Source organism: Salmo salar, chromosome 18 (genome assembly GCF_965601325.2).
Source record: "Salmo salar chromosome 18, fSalSal1, whole genome shotgun sequence".
NCBI classification, from domain to species: domain Eukaryota; kingdom Metazoa; phylum Chordata; class Actinopteri; order Salmoniformes; family Salmonidae; genus Salmo; species Salmo salar.
In genome coordinates this window covers 81,336,164-81,363,322 of record NC_138308.1, presented here as the reverse complement: position 1 = coordinate 81,363,322, position 27,159 = coordinate 81,336,164, and the positions used below count along the sequence as shown (strand labels likewise).

The 27,159-nt window shown below is 48.0% G+C and overlaps 1 protein-coding gene across 2 annotated transcripts in view; it reads right to left on the bottom strand.

The window, feature by feature from the left end:
• Positions 1-27,159, bottom strand: part of LOC106577822 (sushi, von Willebrand factor type A, EGF and pentraxin domain-containing protein 1) — a 192,557-nt gene that overhangs the window by 36,163 nt on the left and 129,235 nt on the right. For both annotated transcript variants that reach the window (XM_045701416.2, XM_045701415.2), the window contains exons 23-39: positions 25,479-25,592; positions 23,525-23,726; positions 23,096-23,253; positions 21,404-21,602; positions 21,051-21,226; positions 20,685-20,809; positions 17,157-17,280; positions 16,839-17,009; positions 16,333-16,506; positions 16,049-16,168; positions 14,863-15,039; positions 5,944-6,028; positions 5,233-5,424; positions 4,067-4,234; positions 3,611-3,809; positions 3,020-3,493; positions 164-2,934 (exon numbers count right to left, since the gene is read on the bottom strand). In XM_045701416.2, the coding sequence (XP_045557372.2) occupies positions 164-2,934; positions 3,020-3,493; positions 3,611-3,809; positions 4,067-4,234; positions 5,233-5,424; positions 5,944-6,028; positions 14,863-15,039; positions 16,049-16,168; positions 16,333-16,506; positions 16,839-17,009; positions 17,157-17,280; positions 20,685-20,809; positions 21,051-21,226; positions 21,404-21,602; positions 23,096-23,253; positions 23,525-23,726; positions 25,479-25,592 (5,629 nt within the window). The remainder of the gene's footprint in view (positions 1-163; positions 2,935-3,019; positions 3,494-3,610; positions 3,810-4,066; positions 4,235-5,232; positions 5,425-5,943; positions 6,029-14,862; positions 15,040-16,048; positions 16,169-16,332; positions 16,507-16,838; positions 17,010-17,156; positions 17,281-20,684; positions 20,810-21,050; positions 21,227-21,403; positions 21,603-23,095; positions 23,254-23,524; positions 23,727-25,478; positions 25,593-27,159) is intronic.

The following is a 27,159-nucleotide window of genomic DNA, read 5'->3' as shown; positions in this document are numbered from 1 at the left end:
AGACAGGAAGAGAAAGAGAAAGAGGGAGAGAGGATGTGAGAGAGAGCGAGAAAGAGGGAGAGGGATAATAAATACCATACTATCTACTTGAATAGCACTTCTCTAACACCTAGATGAACAAAGAGGTTTTAACTCTCTGAAAGATACCGAACATCAAATTCACCTGTATTGGATCTGGCTTCCGAAGGTAAACCTCTCTCCCACCACGTGAGCATGTGGTTCAGCAGTTGGCTCTCCACAGGAGACGGGCTCACAGCTGATCCTCACCTCGCCCCACCTGCCCTCCCTACCACAGGTAACATGGGGGTAGGACCCCTTCATCTGGTAACCCGGCCTGCACCTGTAGGTAACTGTGTCTGGGACAGTGGAGCTGGCGCCCTGCAGGACAGTATGGGGTACTGCAGGCGGGGCAGCCACGCACCTCCCCCGGCTACACACAGGAACACCCGGGCTCCACACCCCGCCCTTCTCACAAGTTGCAGCCGCCGGCCCCAGGACCTTATAGCCCTCATCGCAGAGGAAGAAGACGCGGTCGCCGCAGGTATGGTCGCGCCCTAGAACCACCCCGTATTTTAACACTGGAGGGGTGCAGAGGCAGGGGCGGCACTCCGGTACCGTCCCGACCCAATGGCCTTGGGCGGAACAGCGTAGGACGGGGTCACCGAAGACCTCGTACCCGTCAAAACACACGTACTCCACGACATCATCATAGTGGAAGCTGGAGCCGTTGAGGTAACCGTGGCTGATGTCCTGCGGCGGGTCACAGGTGATGATGTCACAGCGAGGGGGGGGTCCTTCCCCCCAGAGTCCGTCCCCTCGACACATACGCTTGGGTTCGCCGCCACTGAGGATGTACCCCTCCTCACACTCATACCACACCTCACGGCTGTAGCCAAAGTCAGAGCCCAGGACTCGACCGTTGGGGATGGGTGCTGGTCTACCACAGTGGGCTGGACGGCACTCAGGCGACCCATGACTCCAGGTACCATCGGCCTGACAGACACTAACAGAGGGGCCTTGTAGGAGCAAGCCAGACTTACAGCTCAGCGCTACATGTTTGTTAAACGTATATTCCTTCCCTGTCACAGTGACATCACTAGGAACGACGGGAGAGCCACAGGAGATAGGCTCACACCAAGGCTTCTCAGAGTCCCACTTCCCGTCCGCCTTACAAGTCCTGGTGTCACCGCCCTTCAGGACGAACCCGGAACTACACTCGTAATGCAACACCTCCAGATACAGGAAGGAGTCTCCCTCGGCCGAGCCGTTATCGATGTCACCCGGGTCACCGCAGGATATAGGTCGGCAGACAGGCGGTACGTCGCTCCACTGTCGGCCCGCCACACACTGTCTGACTGACTCCCCCTCTAACTCGTAGCCCTCCTCACAGCTGTACTTCACCAGGCTACCCAGGGATGTGTCTGTGACGTTCACAGAACCGTGGTCCGGGCTGGGCGGCTCCTCACACTCGGCAGGAACACACATGGGAGCTGTCCCGTTCCACCCCCCCTCCTCCAGGCACACTAAGGCAGTAGAGGTTGTAAGCTCATAGCTCTTATGGCAGCGGTACACTATCACAGTCCCATGCAGGAAGCTCATATCCATGGGTGATAATGGCACTGTAGCGCCACCTATAGGCCTGGAGGTTATAGCATCGTCCCTCCTGGCTAGCTCCGCATTCGGATCCAAGAGCCTCGAATACTCGCCGAAGTCGATATGAGGGGGCAGGCCGCAGTCAGAAGGGATGCAGACTGGGACGGAACTGGACCAACCAAACTCCTCACAGGTCAGGTGGTTCTGGCCGACCAATTGGAAGCCAGGGAAACAGCTGTAGAAGATGGTGACGCCAAACTTGTGGTCGAGACCCTCCACGAAGCCGTTGTCTATGGGGTTCGGTGGAGCGCAGTAGATCTGGACACACACGGGCGTCCCCTGGTCCCACTCCCCGTTCGCTAGACACTTCAGCGTCTCCGGACCATGTAGACGGTAACCACGGTGACAGGAGAAGTTGACCACGTGGTTGAACTGGAGTTTGGTATATGCCACCTTCCCATTGGGTATCTCTTTCGGGACGGAGCACTCGATTGGTTGACAGGAAGGTACACCGCCGATCCAGAGCCCACTTTCACCACAGAGTACCGTAGCGTTACCAATCAAGCTATACCCAGGTTTACAGCTGTAGAGAGCCGTGCTGAGGTACATCAGTCCCTGAACGTCCACTATGCCGTTAGCTATCTCTACAGGTTGGGGACACTCTACTGGGATGCACTCTGGGACAGGACTGCTCCAATATCCATCTGCCTGGCAGGTCACAGACCCCTCCTTCCTCAGAGTAAACCCGTCCATGCAGGAGTAGCTCACCACCGTGCCGAAATAGGATGGAGTAGACAACGGTGCCGATGACGGGTCACCAAATGCCACCTCGGGCGGAGGACCGCAAAACACCTGCTTGCAAACAGGGAAGGTGTCGTTCCACTCCTGGGCTAGGGTGCAGCTGAGGGTCCGGGCGCCGTGGAGAACGTAGCCGTCCTCGCAGGACAGTTCCACGATACCAGAGTCCAAACTACGTAGAACCAGGTGGTTCTCATGTAGGGGCGGTTCTGGGCACTGGACCAGCGAGCAGTGTGGATGACTCGACTTGTCCCACTTGCCGTACTTCAGACACGTCCACACAGCATCGCCGGTTAGCTTGTAGCCCTCGTCGCAGACATACTCAACCTTGTGGCCCACCTCGAAGACGGAGCCAATGGAGCCACGGTGTTGGCCGTGCAGGATGATGGGCGGAGGGTCGCAGGTCAGGATGTGGCAGACGGGCGGGTCGCCGTTGGACCATTGGCGGTTGGCCTGGCACACTCTCTCCGGATGTCCGGTCAGTTGGTAGCCGTCGTCGCACGCATATGTCACCTTGCTGTTGAAGATGAAATTACCTTTGTTCTGTGGGTTGGAACACAAAATAAGATGTTTTATGATACAGAGTAGACTGTGTTTTGACATGAATTTGAGCAGAAGAACAACATACCTGGATGAATCCATTCTCGAGTGACGGGGGGGGTGGGCAGGAGACAGGCTGGCAGACAGGCAGGACCCCACCCCACTTTCCATTGGCCTCACATGTCCTCCTCTTCTCCCCTTGGATCAGGAAACCCTTATCACAGCTATACGCCACCATCGCTCCAAAACTATAGTTGGTCCCACTCACATACCCCCTCTCGATGCCCTCCGGTTTGGAGCACCGCACCGGCACGCAGCCCACTTCGTATGTCGAGGGCGTCCATTCCCCTCCCATCATGCATTTCAATTTGGCAGTCGTGTTGAGGATGAAGCCCTCTTCGCATTTGTAGTTGAGCTCTGTGTTGCTGGCGTACTTGGGTTTGTTGACTGAGTCCAAGATGGCATGGGGCAGGTCAGGCGGACGCTGGCAGAAGGTGGCGATGCAACGAGGGGCCTCCTGGCCTTTGGGGGGCGCCCATAATCCCTGGGCGTTGCAGACCACCTTTAAATCAAATCAAACTTTATTTAACTTTGCATTTAGAATCGCAACACACTTTACTTAAAAACAACAAGATGAAAGACATTTTAAAAATGAAGGGCAATAAAATAGATGAATAACCTTGGAGTTGTTGCCAGCGGTGTAGCCATCCGTACAGAAGTAGTTGGCCGTGTCGCCAAACAGCTGGTGGCCGGCGACAGCGAGGGCGTGGTCTATGGAAGGGGGAGGGCCACAGGAGCGGGGGACACACTGAGCGGAAGTGGGACTCCATTGGCCAGTTGACAGGCACTCTCTGGTCTCTGGTCCAATCAGAGTGTAGCTGTGGGGACACCGAGCCAATCAATGAAGATCAGGGCAGGAAGTAATACATCTAAACAATGTAACAAAAAGTAAACATACACAATCATATATATACCATTACTACTGTAGTATAACTACATAAACTACTACTAAACTATAATGCTAACACTGAGGTAGTCTTGTTCAGCCATGTCTCTTACAAATGCGTGGCAAGGCCTCAATTGAGTTAACAGGCTGATAACGTTCAACTAATGAAACATGGTTGACAGTATTTACCCTTCTTTGCAGACGTAGTGCACCTTGTTGCCCAGGGTGTAGTCGTCCCCCATGGTCACTGAGTCCCGGAGGGCGGGGGGGTCTCCACAGTGGACACTGGCGCAGAGAGGGGCAGGGCTGCTCCACTCTCCTGACGCCTCACATACCACCTCCTCAGAGCCCTGCAGTCTTAAAGGCCCAAAGAAGTAGTTTTTATATCAATATCAAATCCTTTTTGGATAACAATTATTACCTTACTCTAATCGACTGTCCGTTAAAACAGGCAAATTGTTTGTTTTTTGCAACAACAACAAAAAATACAAGCAAGAATTTTGCTAGAAATTTACCACATGGTGATGTCACCATGGAAAGCCGAATCTCCCGCCCATGCAAACCTGCTGATTAGAAAGTGCTGTGTAGATTATAATTTCAACCAGCAACTATCAGGAAATAGCACTGATCACATTTTTTCACACTTTTACAGTGTTAGTTTTGTTAGCTGTTGTACAATATGATACAAAACATAGGAAAAAATATTATTTTGACTGCACTGGGCCTTTAACACACGAATGCCTTTTGCACACACACTGTGTAATACTCATACACTTACACTCACAACACTTTTAAAGGGTAAGGGAAACACTAGGCTTTAGAACGCCAGCTAACTGTAACTATAAATTGCCATATTGCCATTGTCGCGCCACTGGTAGGCAATTTAAGATGGCGCTGATCATAGGTCAAATAAACATTGTTCAAGATCAAAATATTTCAAATAGAGGTGTTTCTATGTTACATGCACATGTTTAGTATTGTGGATTGAATACATGTTGTTGCTTAGCTTTACATTCCCCTTTAAGCAGTATGAAACAACAGCCAATTATTACTATCATATATTACTAGCTACCACTTTCAAAGTCACTGCATCCAGGCAGGCGCTTCAATGTATAGATTAATGAACGTCTTATTATTTTAGATGTAAATGGATCTTGTCCTTTTGTGAACCCCAGAAACGACCTATACGACCTGGGACTGCTGGTCTAGAATCAGTTTTGACCTTTTAGAGCATAACTAATATGATTATATGGACAGTTGGGGGGGACCTGATCCTAGATCAGCACTCCAACACTGAGATACTATGTGGATATAAGAACAGAAATGATAAACCAGGACAGACATTCCATCCTAACCTGTATCCCTCTGCACAGCCGTAGATCACTGTAGACAGGTAGGTTTTCCCTTTGAGGGTGAAATCTGCGTTGTCTACGTGTGGAGGTTCCCCGCAGGTGACTGGCTGACAGACAGGGGGCGCACTGCTCCACTTCAGATTGGCCTGACACTGGATCTCATAGGGGTCACCTGGGATGAATCCCTTAACGCAGCTGGAGTGGAGGAAAGGGAAATACTGTACGTACATTCATCATGGGGGAACATGGGAGATGTGGCAATATAAATAGAGGTTTAATTTCAACAACTATCTATCAGCTTAACTCCCATTATATTTACTTCCTGTAATATACTGTATATTATACACTAGACAGCCCTCAAACTCAACTCTGGACCTTGAAGCCAGTTCCACTGCGTTTTTTCATTGTTCCCTCTAATCAGGAACTGATTTAGACCTGGGACACCAGGTGTGTGCAATTAATTATCAGTTAGAACAGAAAACCAGCAGGCTCCGGACCTCGTAGGGTAAGAGTTGAGTACCCCTGCTATACGATATCTCAATTGGAAAGAGAAAATAGAGGAAAAGCTATTTTATCTCAATTAACTATTAATGCAACAGCATTATCTCAATGCAACAGCATTATCTCAATGCAACAGCAAATTCATATTGTTGTTGTGTCTAAATGGTCTACTTTGTCAGCGTGACACTTGTTGTAAATGGTTGACGGTGGTACCTGAAAGTCACCTTGCTTCCAAACGTGAAGTTGGTGCCCTTCATCACAGCATTCTCTGGGACAGAGGGCCTTCCACAGGAGAGGGCTGGAGATCAACACAATACCATGTAGGGCTGATCAGTTCTAGTAAACTCCTTCCAGAAGGTTCTTAGCCTCGTTTGATTAAGTGATCTTAATTAAGCGATCTTAAGTGATCTTAATCAAAGATTATGGATATACTGACAAGATACATGTCTCTCCGTCCTAACAATGGGTCTCTCCGTCCTAACAATGGGAGTCGTTGTCCATATACGGACATGTATCTTGTCAGTATATGCATACTATTTATTAAGATCACGTAATTGGTCAATTGCGCACAAGGTCTAACCAAAATGTTACTTCCTCTTTTAACCCAACCCCTCCACACATCGTTTTTTTGGGGAGAGGCGCAGGGGGTTGCCACACTGTGTGCCCCTTGAGCAAGTGCCTTGCTCAAGGGCACACTGGCAGGCAATGGCATCTAGGATTTGACAGCAGCATCCCTCTGGTTGCCAGCTTACTTCCTGCCAGATTTTTCTTTCTTATGAAAGCCTTGCAGGGGAACCTAGCCTGAGTGCCAGTCTGTTTGTGCTATCATGCATGGTTTGACATGACAAGAGGTTGGCATGATAGCACAAACCCAGGCTAGGGGAACCAGCTCAGTAAGGCACAAGCCTGAGCTTGCCTGGTCTCCCCACACACAGACATAGATAGGGCGGGCAGGTAGCCTAGCGGTTAGAGAGGCGAGCCAGCAACTGGAGGGTTGCCAATTCGAATCCTGGGTCCGACGGGAAAAATCTGGAAGGAAGTAAGCTGGCAACCAGAGGGATGCTGCTGTCAAATCCTAGATGCCATTGCCTGCCATTGAGCAAGGCACTTAACCCCCCACAACAGCTCCCCGGGTACACATGTCAAGGCTCAATGTAACAAGATGTAGAAAAAAATTTACTTTATTCAATTCAAACAGAAACATTGTACATTTTGAAAATCCATTAAGTGATTCGAAATAACTAAAAGATACATTTCAGAGTTCCCACTCATTCCTGCGCTTGGTCATCTTATTCGATCATAAAGAAACAACAGTTACATTCTTTCTGGCAAGACATCATGTGTTATCTCAATCAAAACACAGTGTACTCTGTATCATAAAACATATTATTTTGTGTGGACTAGGGTTAGATCAAGAGCCAGTGTGGACAAGGGTTAGATCAAGAGCCAGTGTGGACTAGGGTTAGATCAAGAGCCAGTGTGGACTAGGGTTAGATCAAGAGCCAGTGTGGACAAGGGTTAGATCAAGAGCAAGTGTGGACCAGATCAAGAGCCAGTGTGGAATAGGGTTAGATACAGAGCCAGTGTGGGTTAGGGTTAGATCTAGAGCATGTGTGGGTTAGGGTTAGATCCACAGCCAGTGTGGGTTAGGGTTAGATCCACAGCCAGTGTGGGTTAGGGTTAGACCCACAGCCAGTGTGAGTAAGGGATAGATCCACAGCCAGTGTGGGTAAGGGATAGATCCAGAGCCAGTGTGGGTAAGGGATAGATCCACAGCCAGTGTGGGTTAGGGTCAGATCCAGAGCCAGTGTGGGTAAGGGATAGATCCACAGCCAGTGTGGGTTAGGGTCAGATCCAGAACCAGTGTGGGTTAGGGTTAGATCCAGAACCAGTGTGGGTTAGGGTTCGATCCAGAACCAGTGTGGGTAAGGGTTAGATACAGAGCCAGTGTGGGTAAGGGTCAGATCCACAGCCAGTGTGGGTTAGGGTCAGATCCACAGCCAGTGTGGGTTAGGGTTAGATCCACAGCCAGTGTGGGTAAGGGATAGATCCAGAACCAGTGTGGGTAAGGGTTAGAAACAGAGCCAGTGTGAGTTAGGGTCAGATCCAGAGCCAGTGTGAGTAAGGGATAGATCCAGAGCCAGTGTGGGTTAGGGTTAGATCCACAGCCAGTGTGGGTTAGGGTCAGATCCAGAGCCAGTGTGGGTTAGGGTCAAATCAAATCAAATCAAATGTATTTATATAGCCCTTCTTAGATCAGCTGATATCTCAAAGTGCTGTACAGAAACAGCCTAAAACCCCAAACAGCAAGCAATGCAGGTGTAGAAGCACGGTGTCTAGGAAAAACTCCCTAGAAAGGCCAAAACCTAGGAAGAAACCTAGAGAGGAACCAGGCTATGAGGGGTGGCCAGTCCTCTTCTGGCTGTGCCGGGTGGAGATTATAACAGAACATGGCCTAGATGTTCAAATGTTCATAAATGACCAGCATTGTCAAATAATAATAATCATAGTAGTTGTTGTAAGGGATAGATCCACAGCCAGTGTGGGTTAGTGTTAGATCCACAGCCAGTGTGAGTAAGGGATAGATCAAGAGCCAGTGTGGGTAAGGGATAGATCCACAGCCAGTGTAGGTTAGCGTTAGATCCACAGCCAGTGTGAGTTAGGATTAGATCAAGAGCCAGTGTGGGTAAGGGATAGATCCAGAGCCAATGTGGGTAAGGGATAGATCCAGAGCCAGTGTGGGTAAGGGATAGATCCCCAGCCAGCGTGGGTAAGGGATAGATCCAGAGCCAGTGTGGGTAAGGGATAGATCCAGAGCCAGTGTGGGTTAGGGTCAGATCCAGGGCCAATGTGGGTAAGGGATAGATCCACAGCCAGTGTGGGTTAGGGTTAGATCCACAGCCAGCGTGGGTTAGGGTTCGATCCACAGCCAGTGTGGATTAGGGTCAGATCCACAGCAAGTCTGGTTTAGGGTCAGATCCACCGCCATTGTGGGTTAGGGTTAGATCCACAGCCAGTGTGGGTAAGGGTTAGATCCACAGCCAAAGTGGGTAAGGGATAGATCCACAGCCAGTGTGGGTAAGGGATAGATCCACAGCCAGTGTGGGTTAGGGTTAAATCCACAGCCAGTGTGGGTAAGGGATAGATCCACAGCCAGTGTGGGTTAGGGTTAAATCCACAGCCAGTGTGGGTAAGGGATAGATCCACAGCCAGTGTGGGTTAGTGTTAGATCCACAGCCAGTGTGGGTTAAGAATAGATCCAGAAGCAGTGTGGTTAAGGGATAGATCCACAGCCAGTGTGGGTAAGGGATAGATCCACAGCCAGTGTGGGTTAGGGTTAAATCCACAGCCAGGTGCGTGGGAGATCCACGCCGGTGGGTAGAGTGCCACGCCAGGGAGGGGGCCAGCCGTGTGGGTAAGGGATAGATCCACAGCCACTGTGGGTAAGGGATAGATCTAGAGCCAGTGTGAGTAAGGGATATATCCACAGCCAGTGTGGGTTAGGGTTAGATCCACAGCCAGTGTGAGTTAGGGTTAGATCCAGAGCCAGTGTGGGTAAGGGATAGATCCACAGCCAGTGTGGGTTATGGTTAGATCCACAGCCAGTGTGAATTAGGGTTAGATCCACAGCCAGTGTGGGTAAGGGATAGATCTACAGCCAGTGTGGGTTAGGGTTAGAGCCACAGCCAGTGTGAGTTAGGGTTAGATCAAGAGCCAGTGTGGGTAAGGGATAGATCCAGAACGAGTGTGGGTAAGGGATAGATCCACAGCCAGTGTGGGTAAGGGATAGATCCACAGCCAGTGTGCGTAAGGGATAGATCCACAGCCAGTGTGAGTTAGGGTTAGATCCAGAACCAGTGTGGGTAATGGATAGATCCACAGCCAGTGTGGGTAAGGGATAGATCCACAGCCAGTGTGGGTAAGGGATAGATCCACAGCCAAAGTGGGTTAGGGTTAGATCCACAGCCAGTGTGGGTAAGGGATAGATCCACAGCCAGTGTGGGTTCGTTTTAGATCCACAGCCAGTGTGGGTTAAGAATAGATCCAGAACCAGTGTGGTTAAGGGATAGATCTACAGCCAGTGTGGGTAAGGGATAGATCCACAGCCAGTGTGGGTCCGGGTTAGATCCACAGCCAGTGTGGGTAAGGGATACATCCAGAACCAGTGTGGGTAAGGGATAGATCCACAGCCAGTGTGGGTTAGAGTTAGATCCACAGCCAGTGTGAGATAGGGTTAGATCCACAGCCGTGTGGGTGAGGGTGTCCACGCCGGGGTGGGTAGATCCACAGCCAGTGTGGTTAAGGGATAGATCCACAGCCAGTGTGGGTTAGGGTTAGAGCCACAGCCAGTGTGAGTTAGGGTTAGATCAATAGCCAGTGTGGGTAAGGGATAGATCCAGAACGAGTGTGGGTAAGAGATAGATCCAGAGCCAATGTGCATAAGGGATAGATCCACAGCCAGTGTGGGTTAGTGGTTAGATCCACAGCCTGTGTGAGTTAGGGTTAGATCCACAGCCAGTGTGGTTAAGGGATAGATCCACAGCCAGTGTGGGTTAGGGTTAGAGCCACAGCCAGTGTGAGTTAGGGTTAGATCAAGAGCCAGTGTGGGTAAGGGATAGATCCAGAACGAGTGTGGGTAAGAGATAGATCCAGAGCCAATGTGCGTAAGGGATAGATCCACAGCCAGTGTGGGTTAGTGTTAGATCCACAGCCAGTGTGGGTTATGGGATAGATCCAGAACCAGTGTGGGTAAGGGATAGATCCACAGCCAGTGTGGGTTCGGGTTAGATCCACAGCCAGTGTGGGTAAGGGAAAGATTCAGAACAAGTGTGAGTAAGGGATAGATCCACAGCCAGTGTGGTTAAGGGTTAGATTCACAGCCAGTGTGGGTAAGGGATAGATCCACAGCCAGTGTGGGTTAGGGTTAGATCCACAGCCAGTGTGGGTTATGGTTAGATCCAGAGCCAGTGTGGGTAAAGGATAGATCCAGATCCAGTGTGGGTAAGGGATAGATCCACAGCCAGTGTGGGTAAGGGATAGATCCACAGCCAGTGTGGGTTAGGGTTAGATCCACAGCCAGTGTGAGTTACGGTTAGATCCAGAGCCAGTGTGGGTAAGGGGTAGATCCAGATCCAGTGTGGGTAAGGGATAGATCCACAGCCAGTGTGGGTTATGGTTAGATCCACAGCCTGTCTGAGTTAGGTTTAGATCCACAGCCAGTGTGGTTAAGGGATAGATCCACAGCCAGTGTGGGTTAGGGATAGATCCAGAACGAGTGTGGGTAAGGGATAGATCCAGAGCCAGTGTGCGTAAGGGATAGATCCAGAGCCAGTGTGGGTATGGGATAGATCCAGAACGAGTGTGGGTAAGGGATAGATCCAGAGCCAGTGTGCGTAAGGGATAGATCCACAGCCAGTGTGGGTAAGGGATAGATCCACAGCCAGTGTGGGTTCGTTTTAGATCCACAGCCAGTGTGGGTTAAGAATAGATCCAGAACCAGTGTGGTTAAGGGATAGATCCACAGCCAGTGTGGGTAAGGGATAGATCCACAGCCAGTGTGGGTCCGGGTTAGATCCACAGCCAGTGTGGGTAAGGGATACATCCAGAACCAGTGTGGGTAAGGGATAGATCCACAGCCAGTGTGGGTTAGAGTTAGATCCACAGCCAGTGTGAGATAGGGTTAGATCCAGAACCAGTGTGGGTAAGGGATAGATCCACAGCCATTGTGGGTAAGGCATAGATCCAGAGCCAGTGTGGGTAAGGGATAGATCCACAGCCAGTGTGGGTTAGGGTTAGATCCACAGCCAGTGTGAGTTACGGTTAGATCCAGAGCCAGTGTGGGTAAGGGGTAGATCCAGATCCAGTGTGGGTAAGGGATAGATCCACAGCCAGTGTGGTTAAGGGATAGATCCACAGCCAGTGTGGGTTATGGTTAGATCCACAGCCTGTGTGAGTTAGGGTTAGATCCACAGCCAGTGTGGTTAAGGGATAGATCCACAGCCAGTGTGGGTTAGGGTTAGAGCCACAGCCAGTGTGAGTTAGGGTTAGATCAATAGCCAGTGTGGGTAAGGGATTGATCCAGAACGAGTGTGGGTAAGAGATAGATCCAGAGCCAATGTGCATAAGGGATAGATCCACAGCCAGTGTGGGTTAGTGTTAGATCCACAGCCAGTGTGGGTTAAGGATAGATCCAGAACCAGTGTGGGTAAGGGATAGATCCACAGCCAGTGTGGGTTCGGGTTAGATCCACAGCCAGTGTGGGTAAGGGAAAGATTCAGAACAAGTGTGGGTAAGGGATAGATCCACAGCCAGTGTGGTTAAGGGTTAGATTCACAGTCAGTGTGGGTAAGGGATAGATCCACAGCCAGTGTGGGTTAGGGTTAGATCCACAGCCAGTGTGGGTTATGGTTAGATCCAGAGCCAGTGTGGGTAAAGGGTAGATCCAGATCCAGTGTGGGTAAGGGATAGATCCACAGCCAGTGTGGGTAAGGGATAGATCCACAGCCAGTGTGGGTTAGGGTTAGATCCACAGCCAGTGTGAGTTACGGTTAGATCCAGAGCCAGTGTGGGTAAGGGGTAGATCCAGATCCAGTGTGGGTAAGGGATAGATCCACAGCCAGTGTGGGTAAGGGATAGATCCAGAGCCAGTGTGGTTAAGGGATAGATCCACAGCCAGTGTGGGTTATGGTTAGATCCACAGCCTGTGTGAGTTAGGTTTAGATCCACAGCCAGTGTGGTTAAGGGATAGATCCACAGCCAGTGTGGGTTAGGGTTAGAGCCACAGCCAGTGTGAGTTAGGGTTAGATCAAGAGCCAGTGTGGGTAAGGGATAGATCCAGAACGAGTGTGGGTAAGGGATAGATCCAGAGCCAGTGTGCGTAAGGGATAGATCCACAGCCAGTGTGGGTTAGTGTTAGATCCACAGCCAGTGTGGGTTAAGGATAGATCCAGAACCAGTGTGGGTAAGGGATAGATCCACTGCCAGTGTGGGTTCGGGTTAGATCCACAGCCAGTGTGGGTAAGGGAAAGATTCAGAACAAGTGTGGGTAAGGGATAGATCCACAGCCAGTGTGGTTAAGGGTTAGATTCACAGCCAGTGTGGGTAAGGGATAGATCCACAGCCAGTATGGGTTAGGGTTAGATCCACAGCCAGTGTGGGTTATGGTTAGATCCAGAGCCAGTGTGGGTAAAGGGTAGATCCAGATCCAGTGTGGGTAAGGGATAGATCCACAGCCAGTGTGGGTAAGGGATAGATCCAGAACCAGTGTGGGTAAGGGATAGATGCACAGCCAGTGTGGGTTAGGGTTAGATCCACAGCCAGTGTGAATTAGGGTTAGATCCAGAACCGGTGTGGGTAAGGAATAGATCCACAGCCAGAGTGGGTAAAGGGTGAATCCAGAGCCAGTGTGGGTAAGGGATAGATCCACAGCCAGTGTGGGTTAGGGTTAGATCCAGAACCAGTGTGGGTTAGGGTTAGATCCAGAACCAGTGTGGGTAAGGGATAGATCCAGAGCCAGTGTCGGTTAGGGTTACATCCAGAACCAGTGTGGGTAAGGGATAGATACAAAGCCCGTGTGGGTTCGGGTTAGATCCAGAACCAGTGTGGGTAAGGGATAGATCCAGAGCCTGTGTGGGTTAGGGTTAGATCCAAAACCAGTGTGAGTAAGGGATAGATCCAGAGCTTGTGTGGGTTAGGGTTAGATCCAGAACCAGTGTGGGTAAGGGATAGATCCAGAGCTTGTGTGGGTTAGGGTTACATCCAGAACCAGTGTGGGTAAGGGATAGATCCAGAGCTTGTGTGGGTTAGGGTTAGATCCAGTGGCCAGCGGCCCGGTCCAGAGGCCTTTCAGCCGGCCCTGCCAACGGTGCAATAGAAAGATTCTGTTTCAACAGTTCAGGGTAGACAAAGAGCCAGCTGCACAGAACATAATCACCCATTACACACACACACACACACACACACACACACACACACACACACACACACACACACACACACACACACACACACACACACACACACACACACACACACACACACACACACGCTGAGGGAGTCAAGGCCGAGGGAATCAATTTATAACATTTTTGACATGCGTTTTTCTGGATGTTTTTGTTGTTATTCTGTCTCTCACTGTTCAAATAAACCTACCATTAACATTATAGACTGATCATTTCTTTGTCAGTGGGCAAACGTACAAAATCAGCAGGGGATCAAATACTTTTTTCCCTCACTGTATATGCCAGTTGATTTTGAGAAAGAGAGAGACATAGAGAGAGAGAAAGAGAGAGAGAGAAAGAGAGAGAGAGACAGAGCGAGAGAGAGAGAGAGTAGGAGTGTTCAGGATAAAAACAAACAGTTAGCATTTGTTGCTCGTTACCCAACATCAAGCCTCCATTATAACCGCTTTGACTGAAGGCTTTGGTTAGGAAGATCTGAGAGCTATGAAGGCTTGATGGGCATAATCAGGATAATTGTGTTATTTATACAGTTGTCTAAGAACCTCATGGATAAGAGGGTAGTGCCCTGTACTAGATTACTCAAATGCAGATGGACTGTCATGAAACTGGGTATTTCTGGAAACATTAACATATCGTACATAACAATGCTGGAACTCTACTGATAGTGACAACAAAGCATTATGTGATAACAAGATTCTTTTTGAGATGATATAGAAACCCAAACAGAACACTTGAGTAGGGCATGCCATATATTATGATTATTATATCTTTATCTTTATTTAATTTCAGTTAAGAACAAATTCTTATTTTCAATGACAGCCTAGGAACAGTGCCTTGTTCAGGAGCAGAACGACAGATTTGTACCTTGTCAGCTCAGGGATTCGAACTTGCAACTTTTCCAATTACTAGTCCAATGCTCTAACCACTAGGCTACCCTGCCACCCCAATTACATTTAATAATATTATTAGTATTATGAATATATCATTATTATTATTATGCTTACATCATGATTATCATTATTATGATTATATTATTATGATTATATCATGACTTTCCTTATCATTATTATTATTATGATAATAATGATTATTATTATGATTATATCATGATTATCATTATCATTATTACTACAACATATATTACATATAACCATGTTGATGTCCTCTATACCTCTGCAGTATGGGAAAACACCATTCCAGCTTCCTGTCTCCAGGCATTGGACGTGAGGTGAACCAATCAGCTCGTAGCCTTCCTCGCAGGTGAACACGACCTCACTTCCCATGAGGAAGTTAATACCGTCCTTATAGCCGAACTCTGGAGCCCCCGGGTTCTCACACTTCACTGGTTCTAGATTGATAACAGAAATACAGAGAAAAAAGGTTTGATACTGTAACTACTGCACCTTGAAGTGCCAGCAGATATGAATGGATTAAAACATTTGGCAGAGGTGAACTGTACATTTACATTTAAGTCATTTAGCAGACGCTCTTATCCAGAGCGACTTACAAATTGGTGCATTCACCATATGATATCCAGTGGAACAACCACTTTACAATAGTGCATCTAAATCTTTTAAGGGGGGGGGGGGGGGGGTTAGAAGGATTACTTTATCCTATCCTAGGTATTCCTTAAAGAGGTGGGGTTTCAGGTGTCTCCGGAAGGTGGTGATTGACTCCGCTGTCCTGGCGTCATGAGGGAGCTTGTTCCACCATTGGGGTGCCAGAGCAGTGAAAAGTTTTGACTGGGCTGAGCGGGAACTGTGCTTCCTCAGAGGTAGGGAGGCGAGCAGGCCAGAGGTGGATGAACGCAGTGCCCTTGTTTGGGTGTAGGGCCTGATCAGAGCCTGAAGGTACGGAGGTGCCGTTCCCCTCACAGCTCCGTAGGCAAGCACCATGGTCTTGTAGCGGATGCGAGCTTCAACTGGAAGCCAGTGGAGAGAGCGGAGGAGCGGGGTGACGTGAGAGAACTTGGGAAGGTTGAATACCAGACGGGCTGCGGCGTTCTGGATGAGTTGTAGGGGTTTAATGGCACAGGCAGGGAGCCCAGCCAACAGCAAGTTGCAGTGATCCAGACGGGAGATGACAAGTGCCTGGATTAGGACCTGCGCCGCTTCCTGTGTGAGGCAGGGTCGTACTCTGCGAACTGTAGATGTTTGATGATGATGAAGCAATAAGGCACGAGAGGCATTGCGATACAGTACTGTAGCTAAGAGGTTTTGAAACTTGTCCTATAACTAGGAAGAATGTAATTGTTGGGGTAATGTGATTTTCCTGACCACATGAACTGACCGGGGGAAAAGGTTTGGCTCAGGTGGTATGGTCCAGGCCTAGAGTATGTTACAGTATGTGTGTGTTACCTGTGCAGTTCTTCCCGTCTCCGCTGTAGGGGTGGATACAGGTGCAGGTGTAGGAGCCGTCTGTGTTCTGACAGCTGGAGTGTTCATCACAGTCTGAGCCCAGTGCACACTCATCAACATCTGTATGGACACACGCATGTCGTTATACTCTGCGCTGTTTGAAAACATTGTATTCATGGACATACACTCTAAATACGGTAGATATACATGAATTGTATGATGCAAATAGTGTAAGTACCGTTTATGCCATTTATATTCATCCACTGTGTCAGTTTCAGTCTTACCCAGGCAGGCGGGCGGGTTGCCTCCCCAATTCCCACTGTTGGTACAGAGGACCTTGGCGTCCCCCAGCAGGTAGAACCCAGGGTTACACTGGTACACCACAGAGCTGCCTGCATGGTAGTCGGCACCCTGGAACAGACCATGCTCCAGGGGCCAAGGAGAACCACACTTCACTCCTATACACAGGTTACAATGTAAATGTCTGGTTATAAATGGAGAAAGTATTACCTCATCTGATACTCCTATAGATAGACAGTACACAGGCTATGCTTATGGATTTAACCTCTGTTTTGTGTGTGTGTGTGTGTGTGTGTGTGTGTGTGTGTGTGTGTGTGTGTGTGTGTGTGTGTGTGTGTGTGTGTGTGTGTGTGTGTGTGTGTGTGTGTGTGTGTGTGTGTGTGTGTGTGTGTGTGTGAGTATGTTTGTGTGTGTCTGTCTCTATGTTTATACGTGGATGTGTGTGTGTACAGTGTAAGTGTCTGTGCATGTGTAACTAATGGTCCCTCACGTTCACAGCGGGGCAGAGCGTGGCTCCACTCTCCCTTGTTGTGACACTGCAGCAGCGGCTCCCCCACCAGGTAGAAGCCGGGAGCACAGGACAGCTGCGTCTGAGACCCGGGACTGACTGCTGGACTGGACGCACGCAGGTGAGGCACTGCATTCTCTAGCTGGGGGCAGTCTGACAAACACAAATGTCATGAAGTAGGAGAATGGAGTGGGTTAATGTTTTCCTACACACTGATTTAAAATCTGTTTTATGCCCCCTCCGCCTATGGTTAAGGTTAGGACTTGGCCAGTGTAAGCTGATCCTATATTTGTCCCTCACCAGCACAGAAGATGCAGTTGGGGTTAGTCTTCACTCTCCCCACCACCCCATTGAGGAAGTCAGGCCAGGCCAGGACGTTGCCTCTGATGTTTTTCCCTGGGCAGGTGCTGGCTAGAATCTTGATCTACGGAGAAATATGGAGGTTACTTCATGGGACAGAGGTACAGAAAATTATTGGTGATTCACACACATACAGTTGAAGTCGGAGGTTTACATACACCTTAGCCAAATACATTTAAACTCAGTTTTTCACAATTCCTGACATTTAATCCTAGTAAAAATTCCCTGTCATAGGTCAGTTAGGATCACCACTTTATTTTAAGAATGTGAAATGTCAGAATAATAGTAGAGAGAATGATTTATTTCAGCTTTTATTTCTTTCATCACATTCCCAGTGGGTCAGAAGTTTACATACACTCAATTAGCATTTGGTAGCATTGCCTTTAAATTGTTTAACTTGGGTCAAACGTTTCAGGTAGCCTTCCACAAGCTTCCCACAATAAGTTGGGTGAATTTTGGCCCATTCCTCCTGACAGAGCTGGTGTAACTGAGTCAGGTTTGTAGGCCTCCTTGCTCGCACACACTTTTTCAGTTCTGCCCACACATTTTCTGTAGGATTGAGGTCAGGGCTTTGTGATGGCCCCTCCAATACCTTGACTTTGTTGTCCTTAAGCCATTTTGCCACAACTTTGGAAGTATGCTTGGGGTCATTGTCCAATTGGAAGACCCATTTGCGACCAAGCTTTAACTTCCTGACTGATGTCTTGAGATGTTGCTCAATATATCCACAACATTTTCCCATCATCATGATGCCATCTATTTTTTGAAGTGCACCAGTCCCTCCTGCAGCAAAGCACCCCCATAACATGATGCTGCCACCCCCGTGCTTCGCGGTTGGGATGGTGTTCTTCGGCTTGCAAGCCTCCCCCTTTTTCCTCCAAACATAACGATGGTCATTATGGCCAAACAGTTCTATTTTTGTTTCATCAGACCAGAGGACATTTCTCCAAAAAGTACGATCTTGGTCCCCATGTGCAGTTGCATATTGTCTGGCTTTTTTAAGATGGTTTTGGAGCAGTGGCTTCTTCCTTGCCGAGCGGCCTTTCAGGTTATGTCGACATAGGACTCATTTTACTGTGGATATAGCTACTTTTGTACCTGTTTCCACCAGCATCTTCACTGTACATTTTTTGCCACAGAAGTATCCACACATGCTAGTTCAGGGGTCTCCAACAGGTCGATAGCGAGCTACCAGTAGCTTACATCCCGCCATGAGTTTTTGCCAAACAAATTTGAACGTATATGTATTTGTCACATATTCCACCGCATCTGGATCCCATCTGGACAAGAGGAATACCTATGTAAGAATGCTGCTCATTGACCACAGCTCAGCTTTCAACACCATAGTACCCTCCAAGCTCATCATCAAGCTGGAGGCCCTGGGTCTCAACCCCGCCCTGTGCAATTGGGTCCCAGACTTTCTGACGGGCAACCCTCAGGTGGTGAACATAGGAAACAACATCTCCACTTCGCTGACCCTCAACACTGGGGCCCCACAAGGGTGCGTGCTCAGCCCCCTCCTGTACTCCCTGTTTACCCACGACTGCATGGTCATGCATGCCACCAACTCAATGATCAAGTTTACAGACGACACAACAATAGTGGGCTTGATTACCAACAACGACGACATTTTACATTTACATTTTAGTCATTTAGCAGACGCTCTTATCCAGAGCGACTTACAGTAGTGAATGCATACATTTCATACAATTTCATACATTTTTTTTGCTGGCCCCCCGTGGGAATCGAACCCACAACCCTGGCGTTGCAAACACCATGCTCTACCAACTGAGCTACAGGGAAGGCTAGACGAGACAGCCTACAGGGAAGAGGTGAGGGAACTCGGAGTGTGGTGTCAGGAAAACAACCTCTCACTCAATGTCAACAAAACAAAAGAGATGATCGTGGACTTCAGGAAACAGCAGAGGGAGCACCATCGCTCATCCATATATTTATATGTACATATTCTCATTCACCCATTTAGATTTGTGTGTATTAGGTAGTTGTTGGGGAATTGTTAGATTACTTGTTAGATATTACTACACTGTCGGAACTAGAAGCAAAAGCATTCTGCTACACTCGCATTAACATCTGCTAACCATGTGTATGTGACCAATAAAATTTGATTGGATGTGATTTTGACTGTCATAAACAAATCTTACAAGTATCAGACACTGCAAGCTCCAAGCTTCTATCTGACCAATACAACACTGACATGATCCCACCCCTGGTTAGCCACTATTGGATTAAAAAGCCAAACCTAACACAATATCTGCCAATTTATTTCCAGCAATATTGCCCCTGTCTGTGTGGTTTACCATTGTCTATCACTCTGTGTGAAGCCAGTTGATGTGATAACCCTCTTGTGGGTTGACAGAAATACTTTCCTGAAAACCTTCTCAATTAAATGTTAACCAAAGTAGGCTTACCTGGCAGAAACATGTCATCAGTAAGTGTATCATTTGTATCTATTATTTGTTCTTTTCAAACTTTGCCATGAAAAGAGCAGCAGCAGTACAGAACCATCATAAGACCCGCAGCTTAAAGGTCCAGACGTGCAACTAAAGGGGAATTACACACAAAAATATTTGGGGGGTTTGTTTTCTTCCGGACCTAAAAAAAACATCTTCTGATGTGATGTATCCCTTTCCTGCTGTCAAATGACCTAGTGGCCTCATTGGTGGAATGTTATTAATATGCAAAAAATCTGGTGTTTCTATATTTCAGTCTTCTGTGATGTATATAAAGTGTAATATTGGGATGCAAAGTCAAAATGGAATACATTTCAGCTCTATATCTGACATGGTACAGATGTCCTCTTTTTTTAAGCCCATAACCATGTGTGTGAAGGGAATACTTTTGTTTCAAAGAAAATTTGTTTAAGACTACCAAGAAACACTCTGTGTGACCCTGATTTATCCCACTGCAGTAAAAGGTTAAGCATTGACATGGACTCAGAACATTCCGTTTTGTTCTTTCTCTATGAACAATTTTAAGAGTGAAAAATAAATCTGAGAACATAATTTGGGAAAATATATACCAGGTATATTGACAGAAAACATAGTGCACTACTTTCTCTTGTACACCAAGGACCTGGGGAAGAGTTGCAGGGGAGGAGAAGGAGAATGTGCCTATTTAAAACCTAGAAGAAAATCAGTAGCTTGTGACGTTTAATTTTTAAAAAGTAGCTCTCATGCTAGAAAAGTTGGAGAGCCAGTTGCTAGTTCATATACTGTAGTTATGTAGCCTGGACAACAGTATCTTTCTGCTTGAGACAACTCTTTTGTGTGTCAAGCATGATTATCATGACAATGAAAAACAAGTTCTATAACAGAAACAGATCTGGTAACCAAGCTTGAAGTTGTATTCAGATAGTGACACACCAGCTACGGTTCTCGTCTGTGAGTGTGTGTTTCAGGTTATAAAGCAGTAGGACAGTCTGAATGTGTGTGTGTCAGTGTGATTTACTTGTTGTGGATCCAGAACTCTGTCCCAGATGTGGAGCTGGCTGAGGGACCCCACGAAGGACTCCACGGGGTTAAAACCCTCGCCCCTCTGGTCCTGGTCCTGGCCCAGCACCAATGCCCCTCCACCTGCAGGACAGGGTCAAGGTTCAGAGGTTAACCACTAGTCTTTGAGTTCTATGAAATCTGCCTAAAAGATGTCAAAACCTCATTGCTATTACTTTATTAAGACCCGCAAAATAGCATCGTTCTACTTTTTGATACGCCACACTTTGCCACACTTAGATACTATTAAGCAGCAGACTATGAGGACTCAATGAGGTACTAAGATGATACAGTAGAATGAGCTTGGCTGAGGATAGCACAACACCTGGGATGGTGCTGCCCACTGACAGGCCTTTCCCTCCGTCTGAGGGGTTTCCGTTGATATAGACCCTCCAGTCACCGTCCCAGCTTCGCCATGACACCCCAATGTGGTGCCACTGACCCGTGTTAACCGCCGGGCAATCTGTGATCCGCTCCTTACCATTGATGTATAGGACCCACCTGGGAAGGGGGAGGAGGGGGGGAAAGAGAGAGAGAGAGAGATGAGAGAGAGCATTTTGTGTGGACTAGAATAACAACTAGTTCCAATTACAGAAGTAAACAAATATCCGTCCTAGTCACTCTCCCTAGTCGCGCATGAAAATGTATGTTCCCCTGCATGTGTGTGTCAGTACTGACCCGTTGTAGTCTATGAGCAGGAAGGCGTTGTCACTTTCCTCCACGGCGTAGGAGACCGGCGTGCCGTAGTTGGTGGTGTCTGATGACCTCATCCAGAACGTACACGTGATCTCCGTCAGCGCCGGCATCACCCCGTCCATCATTACATAACCATGGATCCCCGACACCTCGAAATCCAGGTTGAATGAGGTCGACATCTCTGAAGGGAAGAAAATGTTTAGGCCGGAAATGAGTGAAAAAACATTACAATTATTCTGAAAAAGTTTTAGGTGTAAATAGGAAGAGCAGTTTTCCAGGTCATTGAGGTTAGAAGGAGAAAAAGTGTTTTGGGCCAGAAATTATGTGTGTATGAAAATAGATTTTTAGGTAAAGGAGCAGTTGCTGATTCATATTAAATAGATATTGATCCAGGAAAAATGACCAGACCAGTCCATTAGGCTGTGAAATCAAACTTTAAGAAAGCAATTTCCTTCGATTAGACAACCAGACGTTCGGCACCAATGCCTCCAATGAGTAGTGAAACCTCACATTTACTTTTCTTCTGCTTGAGCTCCCGACAAAGGATCCTTTCTGTTGAATCATTTCGGTAAGAAAAATAAACCACTCCTGGTTGAGCAACAGACTCGTTGGTTCGAGCAATAGCTTTTTATTTATTTCTACTTATTATTTTAATTACTTCAATTTGTACCAACATTTATACACTAATCCCCCTCTCTCTACCCCTCCTCCACTCATCCCCCTCTCTCTACTGCTCCTCCCCCTCTCTCTAGTCCTCCTCCACTCATCCCCCTCTCTCTACCCCTCCTCCACTCATCCCCCTCTCTCTACTCCTCCTCCACTCATCCCCCTCTCTCTACCCCTCCTCCACTCATCCCCCTCTCTCTACTCCTCCTCCACTCATCCCCCTCTCTCTACCCCTCCTCCACTCACTCCCCTCTCTCTACCCCTCCTCCACTCATCCCCCTCTCTCTACCCCTCCTCCACTCATCCCCCTCTCTCTACCCCTCCTCCACTCATCCCCCTCTCTCTACCCCTCCTCCACTCATCCCCCTCTCTCTACTCCTCCTCCACTCATCCCCCTCTCTCTACCCCTCCTCCACTCATCCCCCTCTCTCTACACCTCCTCCACTCATCCCCCTCTCTCTACTCCTCCTCTACTCATCCCCCTCTCTCTACCCCTCCTCCACTCATCCCCCTCTCTCTACCCCTCCTCCACTCATCCCCCTCTCTCTACTCCTCCTCTACTCATCCCCATCTCTCTCTAACCCCTCCTCCACTCATCCCCCTCTCTCTACTCCTCCTCTACTCATCCCCCTCTCTCTACCCCTCCTCCACTCATCCCCCCTCTCTACTCCTCCTCCACTCATCCCCCTCTCTCTACTCCTCCTCCGCTCATCCCCCTCTCTCTACTCCTCCTCCACTCATCCCCCTCTCTCTACCCCTCCTCCACTCATCCCCCTCTCTCTACCCCTCCTCCGCTCATCCCCCCTCTCTAGTCCTCCTCAACTCATCCCCCTCTCTCTACCCCTCCTCCACTCATCCCCCTCTCTCTACCCCTCCTCCACTCATCCCCCTCTCTCTACTCCTCCTCCACTCATCCCCCTCTCTCTACTCCTCCTCCACTCATCCCCCTCTCTCTACCCCTCCTCCACTCATCCCCCTCTCTCTACTCCTCCTCCATGGCGTCTATACCTGTCTCACACCTGCTTCCGTTGAACCCGGGAGGGCAGCGGCAGGTGTAGGAGCCCGGTCCGTCTATACAGGTGGCCCCGTTGATACAGAGGTTAGCCTGACACTCATCAACATCCACCTGGCACAGCCTGCCGCGGAAGCCCTCCACACACTGACACCTGGATACAGAGAGAGAAGACTGTCATATATACCTGTTCAGTGCACTTCATACACAATCATATTCTTTTAAGCCTTACAAATCTGGAATAACTGACTGAAGTCCCACCCATATTTCACTAAAATCTCAAGTTTGAAAACAATTCAATACATATTTTCCACATAAATAAAACATAAATATGTAAAAGATGATATATAATACAAAATAAATAGATAAAAGTACACCACTGCTTGGCTGGTTGACAGCGGTCGAATGTTGTTCCTTCTTGTTACCTGAAGTTGTTGACCGCGTCCTGACATGTCCCTCCATTCAGACAGGGGGCGCTGTTACACTCATCCACGTTGACCTCACAGCTGTAACCAGAGTAGCCCGGGAGGCAGGTGCAGGAGTAACCCCCCATCAGGTCGTCACACACACCCCCGTTCAGACACGGACTGGACAGACACTCATCTATCTCCAGCTCACAACGAGAACCTATAAGACAGAAAGGAAAAAGATCAGACTTATTTATTTGTTTATTTCTCAGGGACCATGCACAACATGCCATTGCATCGTGAATGTATGACACATTAGAGTGTCTAGTTTGAGAAACAGACGCCTCACAAGTCCTCAACTGGTGGGTTCATTAAATAGTACACGCAAAACACCAGTCTCAACGCCAACAGTGAAGAGGCGACTCCGGGATGCAGGCCTTCTAGGCAGAGTTGCAAAGAAAAAGCCATATCTCAGACTGGCCAATAAAAAGAAAAGATTAAGATGGGCAAAAGAACACAGACACTGGACAGAGGAACTCTGCCTAGAAGGCCAGCATCCTGGAGTCGTCTCTTCACTGTTGGCGTTGAGACTGGTGTTTTGCGGGTACTATTTAATGAAGCAGCCAGTTGAGGACTTGTGAGGTGTATGCCTCCCACTCCTCTTTCTATTCTGGTTAGAGCCCGTTTGCCCTGTTCTGTGAAGGGAGTAGTACACAGCGTTGTACTAGACTTTCAGTTTCTTGGCAATTTCTCGCATGAAATAGCCTTAATTTCTCATAACAAGAATAGACTGACGAGTTTCAGAAGAAAGGTCTTTGTTTCTGGCTATTTTGAGCCTGTAATCGAACCCACAAATGCTGATGCTCCAGATACTCAACTAGTCTAAAGAAGGCCAGTTTTATTGCTTCTTTAATCAGAACAACAGTTTTCAGCAGTGCTAACATAATTGCAAAAAAGGTTTTCTAATGATCAATTAGCCTTTTAAAATGATCAACTTGGATTAGCTAACACAACGTGCCATTGGAACACAGGAGTGATGGTTGCTGATAATGGGCCTCTGTACGCCTATATAGATATTCCATTAAAAATCACCCATTTCCAGAAACAATAGTCATTTACAACATTAACAATGTCTACACTGGATTTCGGATAAATTTGATGTTATTTTAACAGACAAAAAATGTGATTTTCCTTCAAAAACAAGGACATTTCTAAATGACCCCAAACTTTTGAACGGTAGTCTATATATATATATAGAGAGAGATATAGATATAGATATACAAATATCTAATAATCGAAATATACAACAATAGACAATATAATGATAACGTTACATCAGAGTTTAAATGTCCCTTGGTCCTACAGTATGTGACATCTAAGAGTCAGAATGTCTTAATGTTCACATGACTGGTTTGCCTATAAGCTACATATAACAAAAGGTACGGCACTCTCTCACACTGGTTGGCAGGGTGTTCAATAATCCAGCTGTCTGGACAAATTTGGTGGAACTAAACTGAGTGGAGCAGTCCCCTCTGGTTGAAGCTGTTGTCGTATTGTTGATCATAAGGCAAAATATAATGTTTTTGATCATAACGCCTTATTGCGTGAGTACTGGAAAACTCAATTAATTGCATTGCTGGCATTGAATGTTTGCTGTATAAATTAAAGCATTTTTTTGTGGATGTTGCATAAAAATAAAAATAAAATCTTTAGCAATACAATATTTTTATTTGGCATATTATGATAATTATAGGTTTGAATAAATAATTTGCCATGTGATCATTTTACAAATTTTTCCTTCTGCAGTAGTTGCATAAAAGGTGGCATTGTGATTATTACAAATGCAAGGTTTAATTTAAGTGTTTAAGGAGCAGCCTCTGCAGTATATTCATGCAATGTTCATGCAATTATGAATACAGGTAACTGAAGTGCCCAAGGAGTCTGGTAGGGAGGCGAGGCAGAGTGATCCCACCTGTGAAGCCGTCAGCACAGCTGCAGGTGTACTGGTTGACCTCGTCCACACACACTCCCTCGTTCAGACAGGGGAAGGAGCTACACTCATTCACCTCTGCCTCACACAGAGAACCTGGGACAGGACAGAGCACCAGCAGTCAGTCACATATACACACGTCTGCCATCAAATAGTACTAAATGCAGCCTTGTTGCCAGACAAAGGTGTTGGCAAAGCAGAAACAGATTCCAGCACCCAGGTTACTGGATGTCTGACAAATCCTCAAAGAAGATGTGTCTGTGTGGAAGACAGTAGACAGTCATGAGGTGGAGGACAGTGGACAGTCATGACATGGAGGACAGTGGACAGTATTAACTTGGGGGACAGTGGACAGTCATGACTTGGAGGACAGCCATTATGTGGAGGACAGTGGACAGTCATGACATGGAGTACAGCGGACAGTCATGACTTGGAGGACAGTGGACAGTCATGACTTGGAGGACAGTGGACAGTCATAAGGTGGAGGACAGTGGACAGTCATGACATGGAGGACAGTGGACAGTATTGACTTGGAGGACAGTGGACAGTATTGACTTGGAGGACAGTGAACAGTCATGACTTGGAGGACAGTCATTATGTGGAGGACAGTGGACAGTCATGACTTGGAGGACAGTTGACAGTCATGACTTGGAGGACAGTGGACAGTCATTATGTGGAGGACAGTGGACAGTCATGACATGGAGGACAGTGGACAGTCATGACATGGAGGACAGTGGACAGTCTTGACGTGGAGGACAGTGGACAGTCATGACTTGGAGGACAGTGGACAGTCATGACGTGGAGGACAGTGGACAGTCATTATGTGGAGGACAGTGGACAGTCATGACATGGAGGACAGTGGACAGTCATTATGTGGAGGACAGTGGACAGTCATGACGTGGAGGACAGTGGACAGTCATTATGTGGAGGACAGTGGACAGTCATGATGTGGAGGACAGTGGACAGTCATTATGTGGAGGACAGTGGACAGTCATTATGTGGAGGACAGTGGACAGTCATGACATGGAGGACAGTGGACAGTATTGACTTGGAGGACAGTGGACAGTATTGACTTGGAGGACAGTGAACAGTCATGACGTGGAGGACAGTCATTATGTGGAGGACAGTGGACAGTCATGAATTGGAGGACAGTGGACAGTCATGACTTGGAGGACAGTGGACAGTCATTATGTGGAGGACAGTGGACAGTCATGACGTGGAGGACAGTGGACAGTCATGACATGGAGGACAGTGGACAGTCATGACGTGGAGGACAGTGGACAGTCATGACGTGGAGGACAGTGGACAGTCATGACATGGAGGACAGTGGACAGTCATTATGTGGAGGACAGTGGACAGTCTTGCCGTGGAGGAGAGTGGACAGTCATGACATGGAGGACAGTGGACAGTCATGACGTGGAGGACAGTGGACAGTCATGACGTGGAGGACAGTGGACAGTCATGACTGTGGAGGACAGTGGACAGTCATGACGTGGAGGACAGTGGACAGTCATGACTTGGAGGACAGTGGACAGTCATGACATGGAGGACAGTGGACAGTCATGACGTGGAGGACAGTGGACAGTCATGACGTGGAGGACAGTGGACAGTCATGACGTGGAGGACAGTGGACAGTCATGACGTGGAGGACAGTGGACAGTCA